Source organism: Haplochromis burtoni, unplaced genomic scaffold (genome assembly GCF_018398535.1).
Source record: "Haplochromis burtoni strain Fernald_Lab_line unplaced genomic scaffold, NCSU_Asbu1 Contig_41, whole genome shotgun sequence".
NCBI classification, from domain to species: domain Eukaryota; kingdom Metazoa; phylum Chordata; class Actinopteri; order Cichliformes; family Cichlidae; genus Haplochromis; species Haplochromis burtoni.
The window spans coordinates 795,690-815,382 of NW_024582402.1; the positions used below are offsets into that span (position 1 = coordinate 795,690).

Below are 19,693 nucleotides of genomic sequence, written 5' to 3' on the forward strand. Positions count from 1 at the left end.
CTCTCTGTAGTGAGGTGAGGCCCCAGACTGGCAGCTTTACAAAGGAAGGAGAAAATGGAATTTGAAAGTGATCTGAAGTTGGGATATTTGTAATGACACACACACACACACACACACACACACACACACACACACACACACACACACACACACACACACACACACATATACAAATCTCACTCATAATGTGCTGCTAGTAGGAGAATATGTGGCAAAATCAATGATACAGATAGAGACAGGTGGGATGGTGGAAGACCGATAAAGAGAAACAGATAGCTCTTGTGACTGATGACTCATGAAAATTAAACCTTTCTTTTCAGCGACATGCTTTCATTTCCCCTCACCTCCTGTGATCCCTTTTTACTGAGTAGCAATCGTAGCTCCAGGTACACCTGGTGCATGCATCTGTGCGTGCATGCCGACGAAAGGTGTGAGCAAAAGCCCACAAACTCCCTCTCTCGCTCTTTCTTGTCTCTCCTTCTCTCTCGCACACACACAGAGTTGTGGTTTTTCTCAAGGTATTCTTTGTTTTCAAAGTGATTTGTTTTTCAATCACACATTCAGCTGCCTTGTACACAAAGTATTAGAAAACCTAAAAGAATTTCCCTTGGCATGGCTTCCCAGAGCACCTATGATGTTGAACTGTGCAGTCTCACTTTGAGCCCACCTCACCCGTATCCCACAGTCATAACTCACAAAGGAAAATACAAGGATCTTTCACGGTCTCTACAAGAGGAAATCAGAAGCAATAAAAAAATCAAACATAAAGCCATTTCAAAGCATATAGCGATGCTTTGGATTGACTGTACAAGAGACCCACACAAGACAACTTGAAAGAGAGATGAAGGAGATGACTCAGTTGAGTTCGGGGTAACATGAAAAGAGCTTTGTGTGCGTGAGTGGGTATGCATGTGTGTGTTTCTTCGTGTATGTGTGTGTGTAGGGGGTTTATATTATATTTGGTTGGAACTGAACACACACCACAATGCTAACACATTTTATTAGGTGTGCAAACACACTGCAGGCTAATAAGTTTGTATTGGAATAATAATTAAAACAGCACGCAGTGGTGCATGTCTTCATAACTTCAGGCTTTATCATGAGTCACAATAGACCACAGTCTATTGTTTAATAAGGGATTGCTAGGCCTGTGTACATAGAGACAATTGATAACGCTTTACTGACACCGGCTCATGGGACACAGCAAAGGCACGGCATTTCATTTCAAGTTGTAAGCCGCTGTTCAACATTGCTCTATTTAAATGTTAACTGAGGACAAGCCATTTCAATATTGGTAGTTTTGCATGGCTGTCTAAGCACTAAAAACACAGCTTACTTGAACTCAAACTTTGTTTACTCTTTCTGCAAATACTTAGCCACGTTTCCCATGTTTCCTGAAAGGTAAGTACGAACAAATAAGCCATCAAAGCAACAGAATTACTCACTGAAACAATTGCATTTAAGCAATTAAATTGCTAAATTATAAATGCATCCATTTATTTAGTTATGAACAAAAAGAGTCAAGGATTTATAATCCTACACTCTGGCTGGAATATAAACACAATCACTGTCACAGTCAGCCGAGATGATAAAAGTATCACTTCGGTCTTACTCTGCTGGCAAGGACTGTTTCAAAGAAAACTGCCACGCAGACGTGACACATGAGCACAAACAGAACGAACCTAAAGTGTCACAGGATTCATAACTGCTGCTCGCAACTTTCATTCTGGTTCACTGCACTAATGTCCAAAAGATTAATGACCATCTGACTTGAGGTACACACATTGTGCTATTTTTGAAGAAGCAGCTTGAGTCTTTTAAGCATGAACTTCCCCTGTGTTTGGAATCATTTACCAGGAAATTCAAGTATTTTCAAATACATTTAATTTGTTATTGATTTCATCTTTACATCTGGGTTTTTCTGGGGGTACGGAGGATTAACAGTAAACAGTGAAAACGATCAATGTGGACACATCACAGCAAATGATCGTGTTACCTTATTTGACATAAATTTGGATTTTATTGTTATTTTTCTGAACATTTGAGAAACGAAAATGCCTTTGGTGCTTGATGTAATTAAGTCCAAATTACTCAAACTGGTGCCTTTACTGAGGCCAACAAACAAATGAAGCCAATCTTGTGAAATGTGAGGTCCAAGTTGATTATATGTGTCATAAAGCCTCATATATTTCTTATTTCTAACATACGCTGAGAGGATAATGAAAGAAAAATAAAAATGGATTATTGTTACAGTAGAAAATCCATCTGCACATTATTGTTCCTCTTTCATCTTTCACTCTGAGTCTCCTTTATAGCACCAGTTCAGTGGCTGCTAATTACTGTGTGTAAATAAAAAAATAGTGTTTGCTTCCTGTACTTTTTAAAGTACAGGAGTGTCTAGGTGTGTGAATGTGTGTGTCACTTCATTAGTGAAATAACAGGGGAAGAGTGCAGGAGGTTGTCTTTCAGAAGTCAGCATTGCATGCAATGTTTATCCTCCACATATTGAGCCGTGTTGACCAGAAAGCCCCACCGGGGCCATTGGACCAGCTGGTGTAATACTGGCATACACACAGTGCTAAACACCAGCACTTCTCTCCCCTCACACCCGGACAAACACACACTGTTATCGCCGTGCATACATCATCCAATGGCAGCCCCTCCATTTCCCTCCTCTCCTCCACCTTACGCCTCATCAGACATATTATAATTAGCTGTGCTGAGTAATTAACACCCAAATTAGGACATTATTTGCATATCTACCCTCATTTGCATATACTCTCTGCAGGAGTCAGACCGAGCATTCCTTCACACGTTGGTGCACAGGACATTTTTAAGTCAATACCTAACCGTTACTGCGCACAGCAAACATATTGTACCTTCTCATTTAGAAAACATGATTGCAAAGCAGGGAGGTGAAAAGTTGAGGGGAAAATAAAAGAGCAGAAGTCAAATCTGTGCAAGCTACAGGAAAGAGAGCAAATATAAATGGGACCGAGGAGGTGGCCAGTAATAGAGGTAGCCGGGATAGAGTGAGAATGCGACACACGCCAAATGAGAAAAGGCAAAGTAAGACAGAAAGAAGACTGCCTCTTCATTTATACATCTCACTTGAGCCCATAAACCTTTGGAATTGAATCCTGGCTATGAAAGAGAGAGAGAAAGAGCGAGGGAGCAGCGCTACCTCTGGAAATCATAACGAAGGCTGCTCAAGCATGGAAAAAAGAAGTGAGAGGGAGAATGACGAAACACTTCTCTCTCTCTATGACATTTGCCCTCTGAATCGCATCAGCTCAGCGGAGCAGAACAGCGAAGAGTGATACAGAGTCAAAGGAAGAAAGAGAGAGGCTGGCAGAGAAAACACAACCGGGAAGAAACAGGGGGAATTAAAGGGAATAGAGGGAATAGAATGGGCATGAATGACAGTAAAGAGGAAAAGAGCGACAGAATGGGCAGAGCACTTCCCGCTAGTCATTGTTTCACCAGTCGTTGCACAGAAGAGGAAAACCTGAGTTATGCTTCTGCGTTCCACATCGCTTTCACGATTTATGTTCTGGCGGGGATAATGCAGCTGGATGGCTCTGTTGAAAAGACACCCATAAATCTGGTCTTGTTTTCAATTTCTTCCTGCCGTTCTCTCCCTCTCTCTCTCTCCCAGCACCCTTCAGATTCTCTTGGCGCTCGTCTGCTCTGGTCTATTCTCCCCGACTTCTTATGTAAAGGTATTCAGCTGAAAGCCTTTGTTTCATGTATATAATGTGTTCTGCTGAGCTTGTAAAGCTTGTAAATACAAAGAAGCTGCACAGACGCACAAGAATGCAAAAGAAAAATCGCTCTTTGTCTGTTTAAACAACAAGCAAACATCCAACCAGCACTCTCAGGCCCTGATCTATTCTTTTTCAAAACGGTACTTCACAATACAACGCCTTGTCAAGTGTTAGGACATCGCATTGACATTTAGAGACCATTTTTAAAGGCATTTCAGATGTTGCATTAAATGTTTAGTAGACAATATTTGGCCTTCAGTCACTGTGCACTGCATTGAGGTCGGGCAATATTACTGTGATTGTCAAAGATTCATATTTTAATACCAAACATGTGCCGCTATAACTTATGATAACAGCGACTGGAGCAGGCAAGAAACTGAACTGAGAAAAATGCCAAGCCCCGGTGGGAATGTGGGACTCTTAAAAGAGAAAAATGGGAATATTTTGCTAGAAGGTCTAATGATACAGATGAGTCAGCCAAAGAGCGGTATAGAGCAGTGCACAATAAAACTGAGGTATGCTATACCTATATTAGCTAGCCAAAGGATGATATATTACTTTCTGGTTCTACACTTGAATAGCTTTTTTTTTTTTTTTTTTTTTAATATAAATGCATGTTCTTTTATGTACATCGTGGTTTCTTTGCTGGGACCAAAGTCAGATGATGAGCTGGAACTGTTACTGAAAGTATACGTAGAGGACAGATTTTCAGTCCTTGGAAAGAAAATATCATGACATATTAAAGCTGTATGGGGAATATTATCCACTGCCAGAAAAAACATGGCAATGTGGAAAAAATACCCAGACAAAAAGAAAAAAAAATACAGATATTTGCTTCATCTTTCAAAACCTCTTAGTTTCTGCAAATCCAGGCTAAAACCAAATCCGGGAGTGTTTTCTTTGTGTTGTGTCATAAGCATTTTCAAAACTTCCACCAGGTATAAACTTACACTATGTATACAAAAACACTGGGCCACCTACATGTTGCCCCTCCAGGAGCTGCTCGGCCATGTAAACCCATGCCGCGAAGCTCTCAGCACACAGTTTTTGTGCTGATATTAATGCCAGAGGAGGTTTGTAACTCTGTAGTTATTGAGTCAGCAGAGCGTTGGAGACTTTTACAGATTCTGCTCCTTAGCACTTGATGATCTTGCACTGTAACTTTCCATTGTTTGCCATTTCATTGCTGAGTTGCTGTTGAGTTTCTGTGGTTCCTAAACTTTGCAATAATACCACTAACAGCTGCTTGTGGAATATCTAGAGGGAAGAGATATCACAAACTAACTTGTTTTAACATTGGGCTCTTATCAAACTTAATGAGCTCTTTAGGACAACCCATTCTTTCACAATTTGATGAGAAATTTGATGTATGTGATTTTCCACACCTGCAGCAAAGGGACTGAAAACACCTGAATTCAAAGACTAAGAGCTTTTCTCCAAATAATGTAGCAAAAGCTACACGGGTTGCTATTAAAATGTATTTGTATGGGCATTCCCTAAGATAAAATTTACTGATTATAGATTCTTGCTCGCACGAGTGTCTGTTCCATTGTCTACTTTGCATTGAAGATTTGTTGGCAGAAGTGTGCAATAAAGTGATATGAACTGCTGACACTTCACTTCCCAAAGGTTCAAGATTGTGTGACAACAACTCCTTTCAAACCTTTTACTTTTTTTCCTCACCTGCATTTGTGAAATTATGGTGTTAAAGCATGAAAAAAAGAAAAGAGAGCTACGACCCAAGCATGCACTGCATAGTCACCACTGACTGACGGATTTACTATATACGTAGCAATCAAAGCCGAGTTCACACATTTTATACTCACCTTTGAAAACTTAATGAGTCTTTGAAGTCTCTACAGAAAACAGTCAATTCTCTCAACTTAATCTAAACCTAGTTAGCGTTCCCTCTGGCTCCAGGCCATATGGAGGTCTTTTATAAACAAGAAAAATAATGATAATGTTTGGTTGAGCGCAGACAGCCAGTCAGCCCAGCACTCTCACTCCAGAGACCCAATTAATACAACTGTAAACCAATGCTGCCCTTCATAGGCAACAACAGCCAGAACTGTGTGTGTGTGTGTGTGTGTGTGTGTGTGTGTGTGTGTGTGTGTGTGAGAGAGAGAGAGAGAGAGAGAGAGAGAGAGAGAGAGAGAGGGAGAGAGCCGGAGAAAGAGAGATGGAGAAAGATGTGAGTATCACAGGGTGAAGACGTGATGGAATACAGCATCCCAACCATGGCTGCCCTCCCTGAGCACTGATCGATAATTGTAAACAGAAATCATCTTCAGATCACTGGCCAACCAACCAATCATGACCAAAAACATAACTGCCATAAATGTCATGTTTGTCCTGCATTTCAAAGGCATCCAGGCCAAGTACAGTTGTTGAGAACAGAGGAGGTTATGTGAAGACCAGTTCAACAGCATGCACACACCTGTAAAATGTAACTGAAGTCATGTCTGATACAACACAATAATAAACATTTTTTAGATTAAATGTTCTTTTAGAATGAAAAATTGAATGAATGTTAAGGCTTTGTTTGTACAAAAACACACATTTGAAGAGTTATAAAAGCAAACGATTAGGCAAATTCATTAGCCATAAATTAAAATTATCATAAGTGACCCCCTGATGCTAACGTTGTGGTTTCATGTAAACACATTTCTCTTTTAAATTACTCAACGCTGGAAACTTCCAATTAACTGAACACCTGCCACAGTAACTGACAGCCAAGACAGGAAACCTCAGCTAACCACTGGCCAATAATTCATAAGAAAAAAATCATTTAAATGCAGCTTAACTTCAAGACAGCTTAACCTGACTGCGAAGTTCTTCGACGGACGGCTGTCGCTCGCATTGCAAACTTGTGCAACTCAAACGCAAAAAAGAGGGCAAAGATTTTCGAAACCAAGTTTTTTTTTCACGCTTTCTAATTTTTTTTTTTCCTTTTTGTTCCTACCTTTTCCACCGAGCGCGCAGGAGTGGCCCCAGATAAGCCAAAACAGCAGAAATGGGACCCCGAGTGTGTGCATGTTTGTCGAGCCGTGAAGGAGATGTCTCTGCGTCCTGTCCTCTTCCAAATATCCTCGCTCACCTCCCGAGCGCGTGGATGTTCTCAGCTGGCCGGCCGCGCGACAGATAGTCGGCAGGTCGAGAGACAGTCAGTGTTAATGTAAGCAAAGAGGGAGAGAGAGGCTGGCGTTTAAATAGCGTCAACGCACCAACACTTCCGGGAGTTTCTTTTCAAAATAAAATAAAGCAACCGACTGTAAAGGTTGAAGCATTTCAAATACTACAACAGCATTGTAATTACATGGAGTAGAAAATCTTTTTTAGACAACATTTCCTTTATTGCACGGATCTAAAAATAGATTTGCGAAAATTTTGAAAAATTGCACGCTTTTATGTTGAAAAAAAAACCCAGTTTGGCTTTTATTTGACAAACTTGACAAAACAAAATGTTTCTCAGAGAGAAGGAGCAGGAGATGTGAAGGGAGGGATGCAGGGAGGATCTGTCTGAGAAGAGTGTCAATGTGTTAGTATTTTAGTGTCAAGACGGGGTGAGGATTGATAATGAAACCCCTGGAGCAATCTGCCAGTGACTAATGCAATGTAAATGTAACATCATGTTTCCAGGCTCACTGGAGTGTCAGTTGCCACACCTTGCTGCTGACCATTTAAGTGTTTAGATTAGTGAGCAACCACGAGCATCTTTGAGTGAGGTCATTAGCAGTTACCCTCCCTTAATCATCTCAGTTATCTTAGATATGCTACATCTGGGAAATGTATGTTAATTAAGAAGTAAAGTGCATTCTCTTAGAGCTATAATCGAATGAAGCAGCTGCCACAGTGAGATGTTTTTCCAGCTGTATCCTCCTAACAAGAGCCTCTGAAGGGCACAGCTATACTCCCCCTCACAGATTTGAGTCTTTCACTTTCCACCCCTTAGCAGAATCACTGGTTTTCTGCGAGGACCACATGTTCTTCAATTGCCCCCCCCCTACACACACACACACACACACATATATTCCTGCTTCCTCTTCTGCTGGGTGTGGGTGTGTGTTCTGGGGATTAGAGGGAGCAAGAGAGAGAAGGCAGACCTCAGGAGAGTAAAGAGGATAACAAAGACAGAAAACACACGCATACAAGTCGAAGAAGGGCCACATTTACATGCACATGCAATTACTTACACACACATGCTCCTGACTGGCTGTTTCCATGGCTAATGGGAGCTAAGTCACAGCAGAGCAGTGACAAGGGGAAAGATGGTGCGCAGGCTGTCTTTCTAATTGCAGTGAAGCCATCAGGTCAGCAATTATTTAGTATAGGGAAAGGGAGAAAATCACTGTGGCATCACTAAAAGACTGCTTCTTGTGTTATTGACAAATACTCATTTTAATCTTAATGTTTCACACAAAGTAGGTTGGATTAATTTCCCTTTTTCCTGTTTATGAGCAGTCATGGCATAATCTAGCAGTGATAAACTGTTCAATAGTTTATCAACAGTTTATCACTGCTAGATTATTCATGTAACTGAAAGAAAACAGTTTCATTCATTAGGGGACTGGATTCTCACTGCGATAACTTAATTTTTACCTCAAACAGCAATAAATATAAGATCAGTGATAACTTCCATCCATTTGTGTGAACACGAACACATCTGAAAGCCTCCATTGTTGGTTTTAACTGACACACACTGCTCCCTATATGAAACTGGTGCAGTTGTCCCCACAGCAAAGGGCTTGCTCTATTTTTATAGTGATATATAACAATGGCTCGCTAAATGCCATGTCACTTCTTTGAAAGCTTACATTCTTTTAAAGTTATTCTCGTACCTCTGCTGCAAAGCAGAGTTATTGGAAAAGGGATTTGTGGCCATTTTTGTAATCAGTTGCAGGTTGCTCTACAGACAGTCAGTTAGTGTTGTACAGTGCTCTCCCCTTTCATCTGACAAGCAGTTTACAACAATAGAATGAAAGGTTACCTGGAGCTCATAGGTGTTTGATGCTGCACTGCTGTAAAGGTCAGCTTCTAATTGTAAGGTATTCTGGGAAGATGCCGTCATTGCCCACAGATGCAGCAGCACTGAGCGCAAAAAATGTAACACTGCTCTTTAATGTGCATCTAATAAATGAAAAGGCACCGTTATTACGTTTAATTACAAAGACTTGTTAACAACTTGCACGTACTTCAGTACCACGGAGAGCTCCGTCGCTGTAACCTTCATCCACCAGGGGTCGCACTTCAGCCAGGTTTTATCTGCGGAACCTTCAAACAAGCGCCTCTCCAAACACGGGAAGGGGGGAGTGGTATCAGTGTGACACACTCGCCAAATGTCAACAATGTGAAAAGAAGGTAATGAAACGAACTATCGCTACTGCCTTTAATCACTGTGTGGATTGTATCACGCCTGCTTGACTGTGCTGTTATTCTGTTTTAACTGATTAATCGCGTTACGCCTGGTTTATTAGTCCGCTAAGCTAGCGACTGTTAGCTGCCTGCTCAATGTCAAGGTGGACTGTCACAGCTTCCTCAAATGTTGATGGCGTTTTAACTTACTTCATTATCTTCATTATGTTACAATCTATGACACCTACGTTATTCTGCCTTAAAAACATCATTAGAAACTTAGATTTAAAAAAGGGCGTATTTTGCCTTGCCAGTAGATGTGAATTGTAGAGTATTCACAGAAAAACACATTTTAGGGTTGGAGTGAGCGTGTGAGATCCTGCTTGCATAGCTTTATTTAAAGTTGATATTGTAGAAATGCGTGCAAGTGTACTAACTGTGAAAATGAATTTGCCAGATGACCTAGAAGAGTCTGATTACTCTGTCAGTGAGGCAGGGTGTAGTAAGTGTCCACATCTAAACTAAAAGCTTTCTGCAAAGAGGAAGTTGTGTTTCAAAAGCTTCTTTTTCTTTGTTTTCATGGTTGTTGTTGTTGTTCATACGCAAAATTACAATTACTAGTTAAATACATCAATTTATATGGTGCACGTTTAACTAAACGTATCTAAACAAGCTAAACAATCCCTGTCTTAATATAAGCGCAGTAAGGAGAGAACATTTAGAAGAATTGAACATGATTTAGTGAAATAGAGAAATAATTTTGTTTCGCCATTAATTTGCAATTAGAATCAGGTGACCCAGCATGGCAGAAAGTAATCCTAGCAGGACACGATTTAGGATAGGACACACCGGATGTGTAGATGCTGGTTGTGGTGAAGATGAGGATGAAGGCTTGGCTGAGTGTCTGAGTAAGTCTGAGTGACTTGGGTGAGGTGAGGATGGGTATGAGGTAGGTCGTGTGGAAGTGATGTAAAGAATAGAAGAGCAGCCGAGCACCTAGGAAAGCAGGCAGATGAGTGATTACGGAGCTCATTGCACAGGCTGTACTGTAGTTATAAAATATAATGTTTATATTATTTTACAGAAAAAAATTTCGCTTTTTAAACCATCGACACACTGTTTTAAAAACAGGCATTTGTATAGTAGATAGTGGAAAAATAAAACACAGGATGTGCCTCAACCTCCTGTGTTTGCATTTTGTATCCCCTACTGCCTCATTTGGCGTCCTCATTGGTGCCCTCCTGGGTACACACAGACCACAGAAGAGGAGAGTGAGAAGAGCAGATGAAGCTAAGACTTTTCTTGGAAGTGAGGGACTGGCTGATAAGTGACGTTGAGCATTTCTGGTTACCTGTGTTTAGCGAGTTTCCATGGAGAGGAATTTTTCTTTTATGTCCCTGCTTGGATACGCAGCGCCTGAGACTGTACTACCTCAGGAGGATTCATCGAGACTCTGCTGCTGTTTGGCCTTTTCTGGTTTGCACTGAACTGGAGATTGTTATTCATGGATTTATTTGGATTACTGTAATTCATTGTTCACTTATACTCAAGTCACACTTTTGCTGAACAGCTGTACTGTACCCCATTAAATTCAGAGTATATTTTAAGATTCTGGTTCTGACTTTTAGAGCTTTTCCTGGACAAGCACCAGCTCACATCAGTAAACATTTACACCCATTCATCCCCAGTGGGTCCCTGAGGTCATGTGATTAGGGCCTACTTGTTGTGCATCATACAAGGCTGAAAACTAAATGACATGGAGATTTTGCTACAGTGGCCCCCTAGACAATGGAAATCTTTCCCTCTGACCTGATCTATGGACTCAGTGATCGCCTTCAAGAAACTACTAAAAACTCATCTTTTTAGACTTGCTTTTTTATTTTTATGTATTTTTTTGATCTTTGGTCTTTGTCTCAAAAGATGATACAGATAATACATTCTACTGACTTGCTTACTAAAAGTAAAAAATCCACACTCTGCTTCACATCTTCAAGCCGTCCTGTGAACAGCTGCTGGAGGCTTTGGCCACCGGGCCTTATGTTTGAAATCTCTGGGCTCAGGAAATCTGTGATTCTAAATTAGGTGTAGATGTGAATGTGAGCGTATCCCTGAAACAAACTGGCAGCCTGTCGAGGCTCCAACCCAACCCTGAATTGGGTAAGCAAAAAAAACAAAAAACGGATTTTAGTGTTATCACTGACGGTGCGTTTTTGTGTAGGCACAGATAGTAGAGTGGTGCATACCTTTGTGGTATCAGGCAAGCCCAAAATCCAGAAGGATTGCTATTTGCTTCTATGCTGCCAACAACTGTGGCCAGAGGCATTTTGTTGTCTTTGTACATTCATCCTACTCATGTAAGCGCTTCAAACACTCAATCAAGGATAGAGTCATTACTCTTTTCATTGTCAAAGGTTGAGTTCAGTATGACCTCATAAAACCATTTTTTGACCTTTACTTAAGAATTAATTTCCTAATTATGAGCAATTTCACACAGATGCCTATTAGAATGAAATCCCAAACTAATAACATTTTAGATCTAAATGTTGAGATAAACTACTCACTGAACTTTGGTCAAGAAAGTTAATTTAAAGTGAAATAAATGTTGGCTGGATTCCTGGCAGAGTGAGTGGTGAGTTGGCTGAGCAGTGGCTGGTGTTAATTTCCCTTTGGGCTCTTTACACACACAAACACGGACAGTAAAACAAAACTGCACTGTAGCCGTTTACTTCGTCCGGTGCTCAGCCTCAGAAAAACACAGCATCCTTTATTCTTTTCGGTGTTTCTGGAAGTGGATTTGGTGTCCCGATGACAAATTGTTAGAAGATCGGAACCTGAGTTTATTTTTTTCTTCTCTGGGGTTAGACTGTGCTCATCTGTGTGTGTGGTGTTAATCTCTTTTTATATTACATGCAGAGGTTTCCAGAGGAGGACTGTTTCTCATTGCTGTCTTCCTTGAGTCTCGTCGTCTTCTGTCCCATCACGTGACTCTGGCTAATACTCTGTTTCACTTTCCTCTAAGGTTCTTTGACTGCGGTGTGAGAGGTTAAACCAAGATGGCCGCCCGCCGTGTTCCACTAGTCTTGTTAGCCTGCGGCTCGTTTAATCCAATCACCAACCAGCACATGAGGCTGTTCGAGCTGGCCAGAGACCACATGCACAGCACAGGTCAGATACAGACAACACTACGTCCCCGTATCATTTGTGTATCGCTGTATCGTTTGACTTTAAAGAAAACCAGCCTCTGTAAGATCTCCTCCATAAAGCCCACTGATTAATAGACTTTGTAGTTACAACTAATCAAGCAATGAGTAATAGTTATCCAGCCTCTCTGAAGGACTTTCAAAGTTTTTCTTTGGACACTGACTGCTTTTTCACTCACTCAGTCCAGTCCCTGTACCTGCCCAATTTCAGAGGAATGTTTTTTGATTGTTAAACCTCTTCACCCAAGAGCCACCCACTCACGTGCCTTTAGGTACGTTGTTAATAGCCTGTTGCAAAACAGATCATTTGTTTTCATTTTCTTAACTGATTCTACAAAAAATGCCAAATGTAACTGTTAGACAGACCTAAAATACTATGTTTGCAACAAGGTGGTTCCCAAAAGAGCAAGTAGCTGTAAAGTTGGCATATGGTGTGTATGGTGTCCTTAAGAAATATGAGGAAATATGAGGAAACTGGACAAGTGGAGCCCAGACCCACACGTTAGGCCTAAAAACTACAGCAGATGAACAGTATCTGAAAATCGTGTCCTTAAGGAATAAGTATAGCAGGACCTGAGAGATGCCCTGACCCTTCAGTTGATCCATCTACTGTTCATGATGAAGCCCCATCAGAAATGGTCTCAGCAGAAGGGTGACTGTCAAAAAGTAAAAATTGATGGAATTATAAACATCTGGATGGCGTCTAATTGGCGACCGCTTCGTTTCTTTTTCCCAAAAATCACTGGCAAATCAGTAAAAGTATACCTGCATAGAGAAACACGTTGGAACACTATCAGTCATGGATTGGCCTCCCCAGAGCCCGGACCTCAACGTTACTGAAGCAGTGTGAGATCATCTTGACAGAAAACAGAGCAAAAGTCAGTCAGAATCCAAAGAATAGCTTATAGTTCTTCAGGAAACCAGGAGATCTATTCCTGAAGACTCCTTAAAGAAATGACAAAGAAACCTGCCTAAGAGAGTTCAGGCTGTGTTGAAGAATAAAAGTGTTCATACGAAACATTGACTCTGAAGCTCATCAGACTTGTACCAACTGTTTGTGCCTCGTATGCTGCATTTCCATGTATAATCTATGTATTTCAATAAATCCCTGAAACAATTTCCTAGCAAAATATAAAGGAATGAGGGGTGGCTCAAGACTTTTGCACGGTACTATATATATGTGATGTATTACAACCCAACTATGCCACTTTTCAGAGCTCTTTAAACTAGCTCATTGTTTATCACTTGTGGCCTTTAAATCTACTGTTTGATTGAGTGTCGCCCTGTCATTTGTCTTGTTCCTTGCCGCCGTGGCAACCAATCCCTGATAAAACTCCCTACGACCTTTCTAGCGCTAAAGAGCAGACATGCAAACTTTAAGACTAGCTGGAGAAGAGAGAGCTGAATACCTATGTCAAGTTGCCATAAACACAACTCCAAACGAATGCTAATGTGCTCTGTGTCTGCCGCAAGCGAAATTAGGCTCTTTTTTTTTTTCAGCAGGCAGTGGAGGTCTTTTGCCCCCTAGTGGCCGAAAAAAAAAATCAATTGCTGCATCTTTTAAGACCCCAGTACGAAGAATCCCATACAATCATACAAACAATGCTAATATATGGCCGTCTCCGTGATTTGGAGGCTCTTGTGTGGAAAACGCTTAGTCACCCTAAGCTTTATGTTCTGATCTGCTCTGCCACACAATCCCAGCTTCAGAGACACAGCGTCCTTATATAAATTCAGGACATTTACATCGTAAAGATGCTCTGAACACAGTGCAGCATTTCAACATGCAGGAACATTAATGCTCTTACAGTTTTCCCTTCGACCCCCTTACCTATAAGGCATCAGCTGACTAGCTTGAGGTTGACATTCAGAAATCACAGTAGATGTTTTTCCTCCTGTGTCTGATTGTTTCCAACTTTGTCAGCTAAATAAACACACCTTTTTCTAAAATTGATGACATAGTATGATTTGAGACACCTTGTCACGATCACCCACCTTTCTCACTCCGTTATAAAGAGATTAATTGTCTTATTTGTCCTCAAATGTGAGATCTGATGAACCATTAATTGTATCAACGTCACTATCTCTGTTATACATGACAGCTGCATTTCTTTTTCGCTGTCGTGACCCAGTTAAACTCTGTTAATCTTCTCTCCCCTCAGGCCAGTACCAAGTGGTGGGTGGCATTGTGTCCCCAGTGAGTGACAGCTATGGAAAGCAAGGCCTAGTACTGGCTAAGCATCGTGTTGCTATGGCAGAGCTGGCGCTTCAGAGCTCCAACTGGGTCACAGTTGATGAATGGGAGAGCCAGCAGCCAGACTGGACGGAGACAGTGGTCACTATGAGGTATAAACCATCTTTACTGCTGGAGATTAGTTTTAAAATAAAAATAAAAAAAATCTTGCGATATTGTGCAAGAAAGTGAATGGTTGAAACAGTTTTTCTTTCTCTTTCCTGTCACCCTTTATGAACACACCTCACAGACAATTACATGCACAGTCAGTAAGTCCCTGGCAATTCGATGGTTAATCAGAAACATTGAACTGGTTGAAACATTGTGTTGTGTATTTCCAGTCAAATAATATATCTCCTGTCATAATAACTGCATTCTATAGCTAGAGAGTCTCATATCATGTCATATGTATGATTTTTTTTTTTTTTTTAATGTGCAAGAAGATCAGATCATCCTAGTCTTACCAGCAGAGTTCGCAGGGATCCACTGTCCTTTGCTGCCCCTCTGTGAGCCCTTTATCATGCAAGCTTGTGCTGTTTATGTAAGAGTGCCACCAGGTTTCCTGCCTAATTTATGGTTTTAGTCTCTTGGGGGCTGCTAGACTAGACTGGATCCATATCAGGTCTGGTTTTTTTCATGGGGTGAAATTAGGACCACGGGCTGTTAAATTCATTGGCCAACTGGGAACGGTTTAGTGGCAAAAGGCTGCCTGAGCGATGAATATGTTTGAAGAGAGGTGCTGCACTGAGCGAAAGGATAGGAAAGAGGCCCCACTGAGTATTTGCTCGCTCACTAACACATAAGTTAGCTGGACAGAATTTTCATATTTATTTGACCCAAGAGAACCATCCATCCATCCATCCATCTGTTCTTTTCTGCTTATCCAATTTAGGATGGGGGAGGGGGGGGTGGCGTTAGCCGACCGTAGGTGTGAGCAACTTCTTGACCAGGATTGAGGCTGGTCATCCAAACCAGTTTCATCTTATCTGATGGTGACAGTCCAGATCTTTTCCCAGACGTTGGCAAAGTGCTGTTCCACCTAAATAACTTGTACTTGGGTACAGTTGTTTGAACTGATGCCCTTGAATCTACATTTATGTAGAAATGACTCCTAGAGACCTTCTCAACTTGTGTAAATCTACAAATCTCTTTCATCAATCTTCACTGAATTCATTGGAATTTCCAATTGTTCTGAGTATTGGTTAATCAAATTAGTAAATTAATTAGTTAATCAATAAATCCCATTATGTTTTTTAACTAGAAACCAGTTTTAGTCAATCGTGATGACCAATGAGAAGTTAATAGCCCTTGTCAAGTTAATAGACACTGCAAAGCCTTTATTAAATGTATGTATATATTTGAGCCTGTGTGTATAATTTTGACTTTTTGTAGACTAGAGAAAATTCAGAGTTGTGGACCCAGTTCTTGTGTTTTTTAAGTCATTAAAGAAGTATGGTGTACAATCGTTCCACCCTGGTAAAAGAACAGTTCAGAGGAATTATTAAAAGCTCCAAATTACCATGAAATTCATGCCCACAATGAGTGGATAGTAACTTCTGACCACACCTGACACTTATACGCACACACACAGTTGTGTCTCATTCTTGCTGTAAGCCATGTTTGCTGATCAAGCCATGAAGTGGACTGTTGTTATGAGTCTGTGAGCAGGCCACGTCACACATTATTCAACGCACACACACATGCACACACTTTTACATACAGAACAACTTTAAGAAGCTTTGAAAACAGTGAAGGTTTTCATCTCTTTTAAAGGCTTTTCTATAAGTCGTGGCTATTTTTCCTTTTTCTAATCACTTCAGTAAAGCTTTATTGACATGTTTAGACTGAACAGTGGATTACCTCAGCACATGCATGAATAGTAAGTTACTGCACAAAGCAGGAATGATGCACTGCACATGATTAAAACGACAGAAAAACTGAGGACAAAGAGGAAATGGTTGGATTTACAAACACAAATGAAAGAAAACTGCATGTATTACCACATAACTGTTTAAAAAACAAAGTATCAGTATCTTTTCTTTTCTTTTTTTCCTTTGGTTGTCAGGTATCATTACGGGCGTATTCTGAAGGAGTATGAGCGGAGCGTGGGAATGCACAACAACTCGAGTAAGAGTCTCTTTTTGTTCAGCTTAGAAACTCTTGACTACAGAGTGTTATCAGGATTTTTAGAGGTATTTATATGATGTTTTTATTATCACAAAACATGCATATTTTAAAGACAGCCGCAGAAAATGAAATCTTGTCCCTTTACGGCTCCTCACTCTACAGTGAAAATAGCATGAGAAAAAGCTGTTTTTATGGGCCAGCATGGCTGCCCAAGTCAAGTATGTGGTACGACTCTTGTTTGTGCTGTTGTTGGTCAGTCAACCAGCTGCAGAGAAGAGCAGGTGCACAGTCGAGATCTTGGAGGACTGCACAGGAGCGCATCTCAGATCTCTTCCCCCCTCTTTCCTCTTTCCGACTGGAATCTTGTGTGTGGACTAACACATTTGTGGGACCATAAAACCAACATAACGTGTTCCCCGTAGGTTGAGCATGCAACCTCTTCAACCTCTGGTAGACTACTTTCAGTTCCAATACATTTGCATGGGTCACCTGGTGGGAGGCAGCCTGTTCTCCAGACAGTGAGGTCCCATTTGGACTAAGTGTTGTCACTCTCAGACAGACTGTGAAGCATTTGCATATATTACCACGTAATTTAGTCTATATCAATGAGTACGACTTGTCTGCAACACTCTTCGCAATAGGGGACTCGACTTGATGGTTGTATTGTGGTTATTTTCCTATATAAAAGCTTGCTGAGCGCTTATGTCATTTTGCAGTTAAATTGTCATCGGGCAGCAACTGGGGTGGGGTTCAGATCGATTAAGTCCTTGCATGTGAGAAAGCTACTATTGCTCCTTCATTCAAGACTTTTCTAAATGAATTTGTGTTTAATTGGATTTTTTGTGTATGCAGATTGGTGATTTTTGGCGATTTATCACAGTTAACTGCCAAATTGTCAAAATAGATTGCATCTAATTATGAACTTGGGCCCATCCAGTTACAAATGGATAGCAGTCTTATTGCTGTTTTATTGCCGTCTTGACGGACCAAAGTTGCTTTGAAAGATGGCAGTAGACTGTGAGTAGTTGCAGACCTGGTCCTCGTCTTCGGGGCAACCAAGATCACAAGTTCATTGCACCTAACTGCAATAAATCTGGCCATGCTGCATTCTCCCACTACTGTTTTCACTAGTGTTGCTGTAGTATTAATGATTCGTAGACTCTTCCACCGTCAGCTCAAAGTAGTATTTTTGAAGAGTGAAACATTCATGTCAGCCCTCTGCATCAGCTGGGCTTTGTGTTCTTCTGTTAAACATGAAGATGTTGAATTTTTTATTGTCAGTCTGTTAGTGTGCTGACTTTTCTACTAGAAATGGAGATGGATGGATGGATAGATAGATAGATCTTATAAATGAAAGCTAGCCAATTAGAATTCTTAGCCCATTTTCATGGATTAACTTTGATTTATAACGGTGCATTTACAGGGATGCCTTCTGGGGTTTACTGCTTTTGCACATCACATTATATAAAGATGACACATTTTGTGAGAAACAAAAAATAAAAATGAACACAGAAACTCGTGATATCTAATAGAAAAAAAGCCTGCTGCTTCAGTCTCCTTTTTATTGCAGTTTATCAGGGTTATGCAAACCTTCTAAGTTTTTAATGTGAAAGCTGAATTCCTAGAATAATTAGTCTTGTTATAATTTTCTTAAGCCTCGAGCGATATGAATATCTAAGTTGTGTAATTTGTGGAACAAGTCCGTTTTAGTCATGTTGTGCATTTTATTTGCCCTGTCCAGGCGCAAAATGTTCACTTTCTTTTTCTTTGATATTCACATCACTGGTGCCTTCAATTTTTACATTTTTCTTCCTATTAGTGTGTGGACTCTTCGAGGAGGAAGTTCAGTAAAGTACTTTTTTTTCTTTTTTTTAAGCTTGGTTGTGGACTAGGCAGTTGGCAGGAACCCACTGAACTCTGTCCCTGTATTCAAAAAGAGGAGCACATGAGGATTGTGTCACTCTTTGCTGTTGTGATTGCTCAGAAAGAGGACTGGCATATCCAGCTGCAGGACAACATATTACCAATAGTGCTGGAAGATGATTAAAATTGTGTAGATGGATATAAAAACAATGAATTTGGAGGGGTTGAAATAGACCCTTGCATATTTTAAGCCATCTCTGGAGGGAAAATAAACTAAGTTTGTTATGTTTGTCACACCGTGTTTTATCGTTGTTTTTGTTTTATCATTAAAAACTGGTTAGAAAGTGTGTAAATAGTCATCTTCTCTGTTTTATTCTGCCACCACACTTAGATCTGTCTCCCCAGCTGAAGCTTCTGTGTGGGGCAGATTTCCTAGACACCTTCAAGATCCCCGGCTTGTGGCGGGACGACCACGTCGAGGAGCTGGTCGGGCATTTTGGCCTCGTCTGCGTCAGTCGAGGGGAGCTGCAGCCCGAGCGGGCCGTGCACGAGTCGGACCTGCTGTCCTACCGCAGGCACAACATTTTCCACGTGAGGGAGTGGGTGAAGAACGAGACGAGCGCCACGGAGGTCCGCCGGGCACTGAGACGGGGTCTGAGTGTGAAGTACTTGCTTCCAGACTCTGTGATAGAATATATTCACCGGCACAACCTTTACACAGAAGACAGCGAGATGAGAAATAAGAGCGCGGTGCTGAGGCCGCTCGTTAAGCAGGCACAAGAGCCGGTAAAGAGTCTAGACGACTGATGGAGCCCTCGAAGGGTGAATTCACTCACAGATGAGTGCTTGTCTTCAGGGAATGGAAGCTCTGTTGGCCTAAGTGTGTTTTCCAGGCATCACTTTAACTTTTTTTCTTTTTTTTAGTAAGAAGCATCCAAACACAGACATGGTGTTTTCAGAAGTGATGCAAATACTGAGCCACATCTTCATCCTACATTTTTTCCTAGAGATTTTTCACCATTCAGTGTTTTTACTCATTGGACTTGATGGCAGTTCTATTAATTCAAATAAATATTTTTTGTATTCCCTCATGACTATTTTATTTTTCTATGCTTTCGTCGGCCCAAGTCCCACAAACACACACGCGACAA

The 19,693-nt window shown here is 41.0% G+C and overlaps 2 protein-coding genes across 3 annotated transcripts in view; one reads left to right on the forward strand and one right to left on the reverse strand.

Moving 5' to 3' along the window:
* Positions 1 to 6,938, reverse strand: part of clstn2a (calsyntenin 2a) — a 157,551-nt gene extending 150,613 nt beyond the window's left edge. Inside the window, exon 1 of the mRNA XM_042219990.1 lies at positions 6,730 to 6,938. Within this exon, the coding sequence (XP_042075924.1) occupies positions 6,730 to 6,802 (73 nt within the window). The 5' untranslated portion in view covers positions 6,803 to 6,938. The remainder of the gene's footprint in view (positions 1 to 6,729) is intronic.
* Positions 6,939 to 9,013: 2,075 nt separating this feature from the next.
* On the forward strand, positions 9,014 to 19,693 carry nmnat3 (nicotinamide nucleotide adenylyltransferase 3). Of its 2 annotated transcripts, XM_005920602.2 has the most exons (5): positions 9,014 to 9,125; positions 12,139 to 12,284; positions 14,482 to 14,665; positions 16,618 to 16,679; positions 18,934 to 19,693. In XM_005920602.2, exons 2-5 carry the CDS (start codon positions 12,173 to 12,175, stop codon positions 19,347 to 19,349), a joined length of 774 nt encoding a protein of 257 aa, XP_005920664.1. In that variant the 5' UTR covers positions 9,014 to 9,125; positions 12,139 to 12,172; the 3' UTR covers positions 19,350 to 19,693. The 2 variants fall into 2 exon arrangements, with proteins under 2 accessions (XP_005920664.1, XP_005920665.1); XM_005920603.2 differs by lacking the exon at positions 16,618 to 16,679.

Excerpts from the sequence above, each read along its gene's own strand:
- nmnat3 (XM_005920602.2), top strand. The coding sequence starts at position 12,173 with ATGGCCGCCCGCCGTGTTCCACTAGTCTTGTTAGCCTGCGGCTCGTTT. Across the intron at positions 14,666-16,617 it reads GAGACAGTGGTCACTATGAG|GTATCATTACGGGCGTATTC; the intron begins GTATAAACCATC and ends TTTGGTTGTCAG. Across the intron at positions 16,680-18,933 it reads GGGAATGCACAACAACTCGA|ATCTGTCTCCCCAGCTGAAG; the intron begins GTAAGAGTCTCT and ends CACCACACTTAG.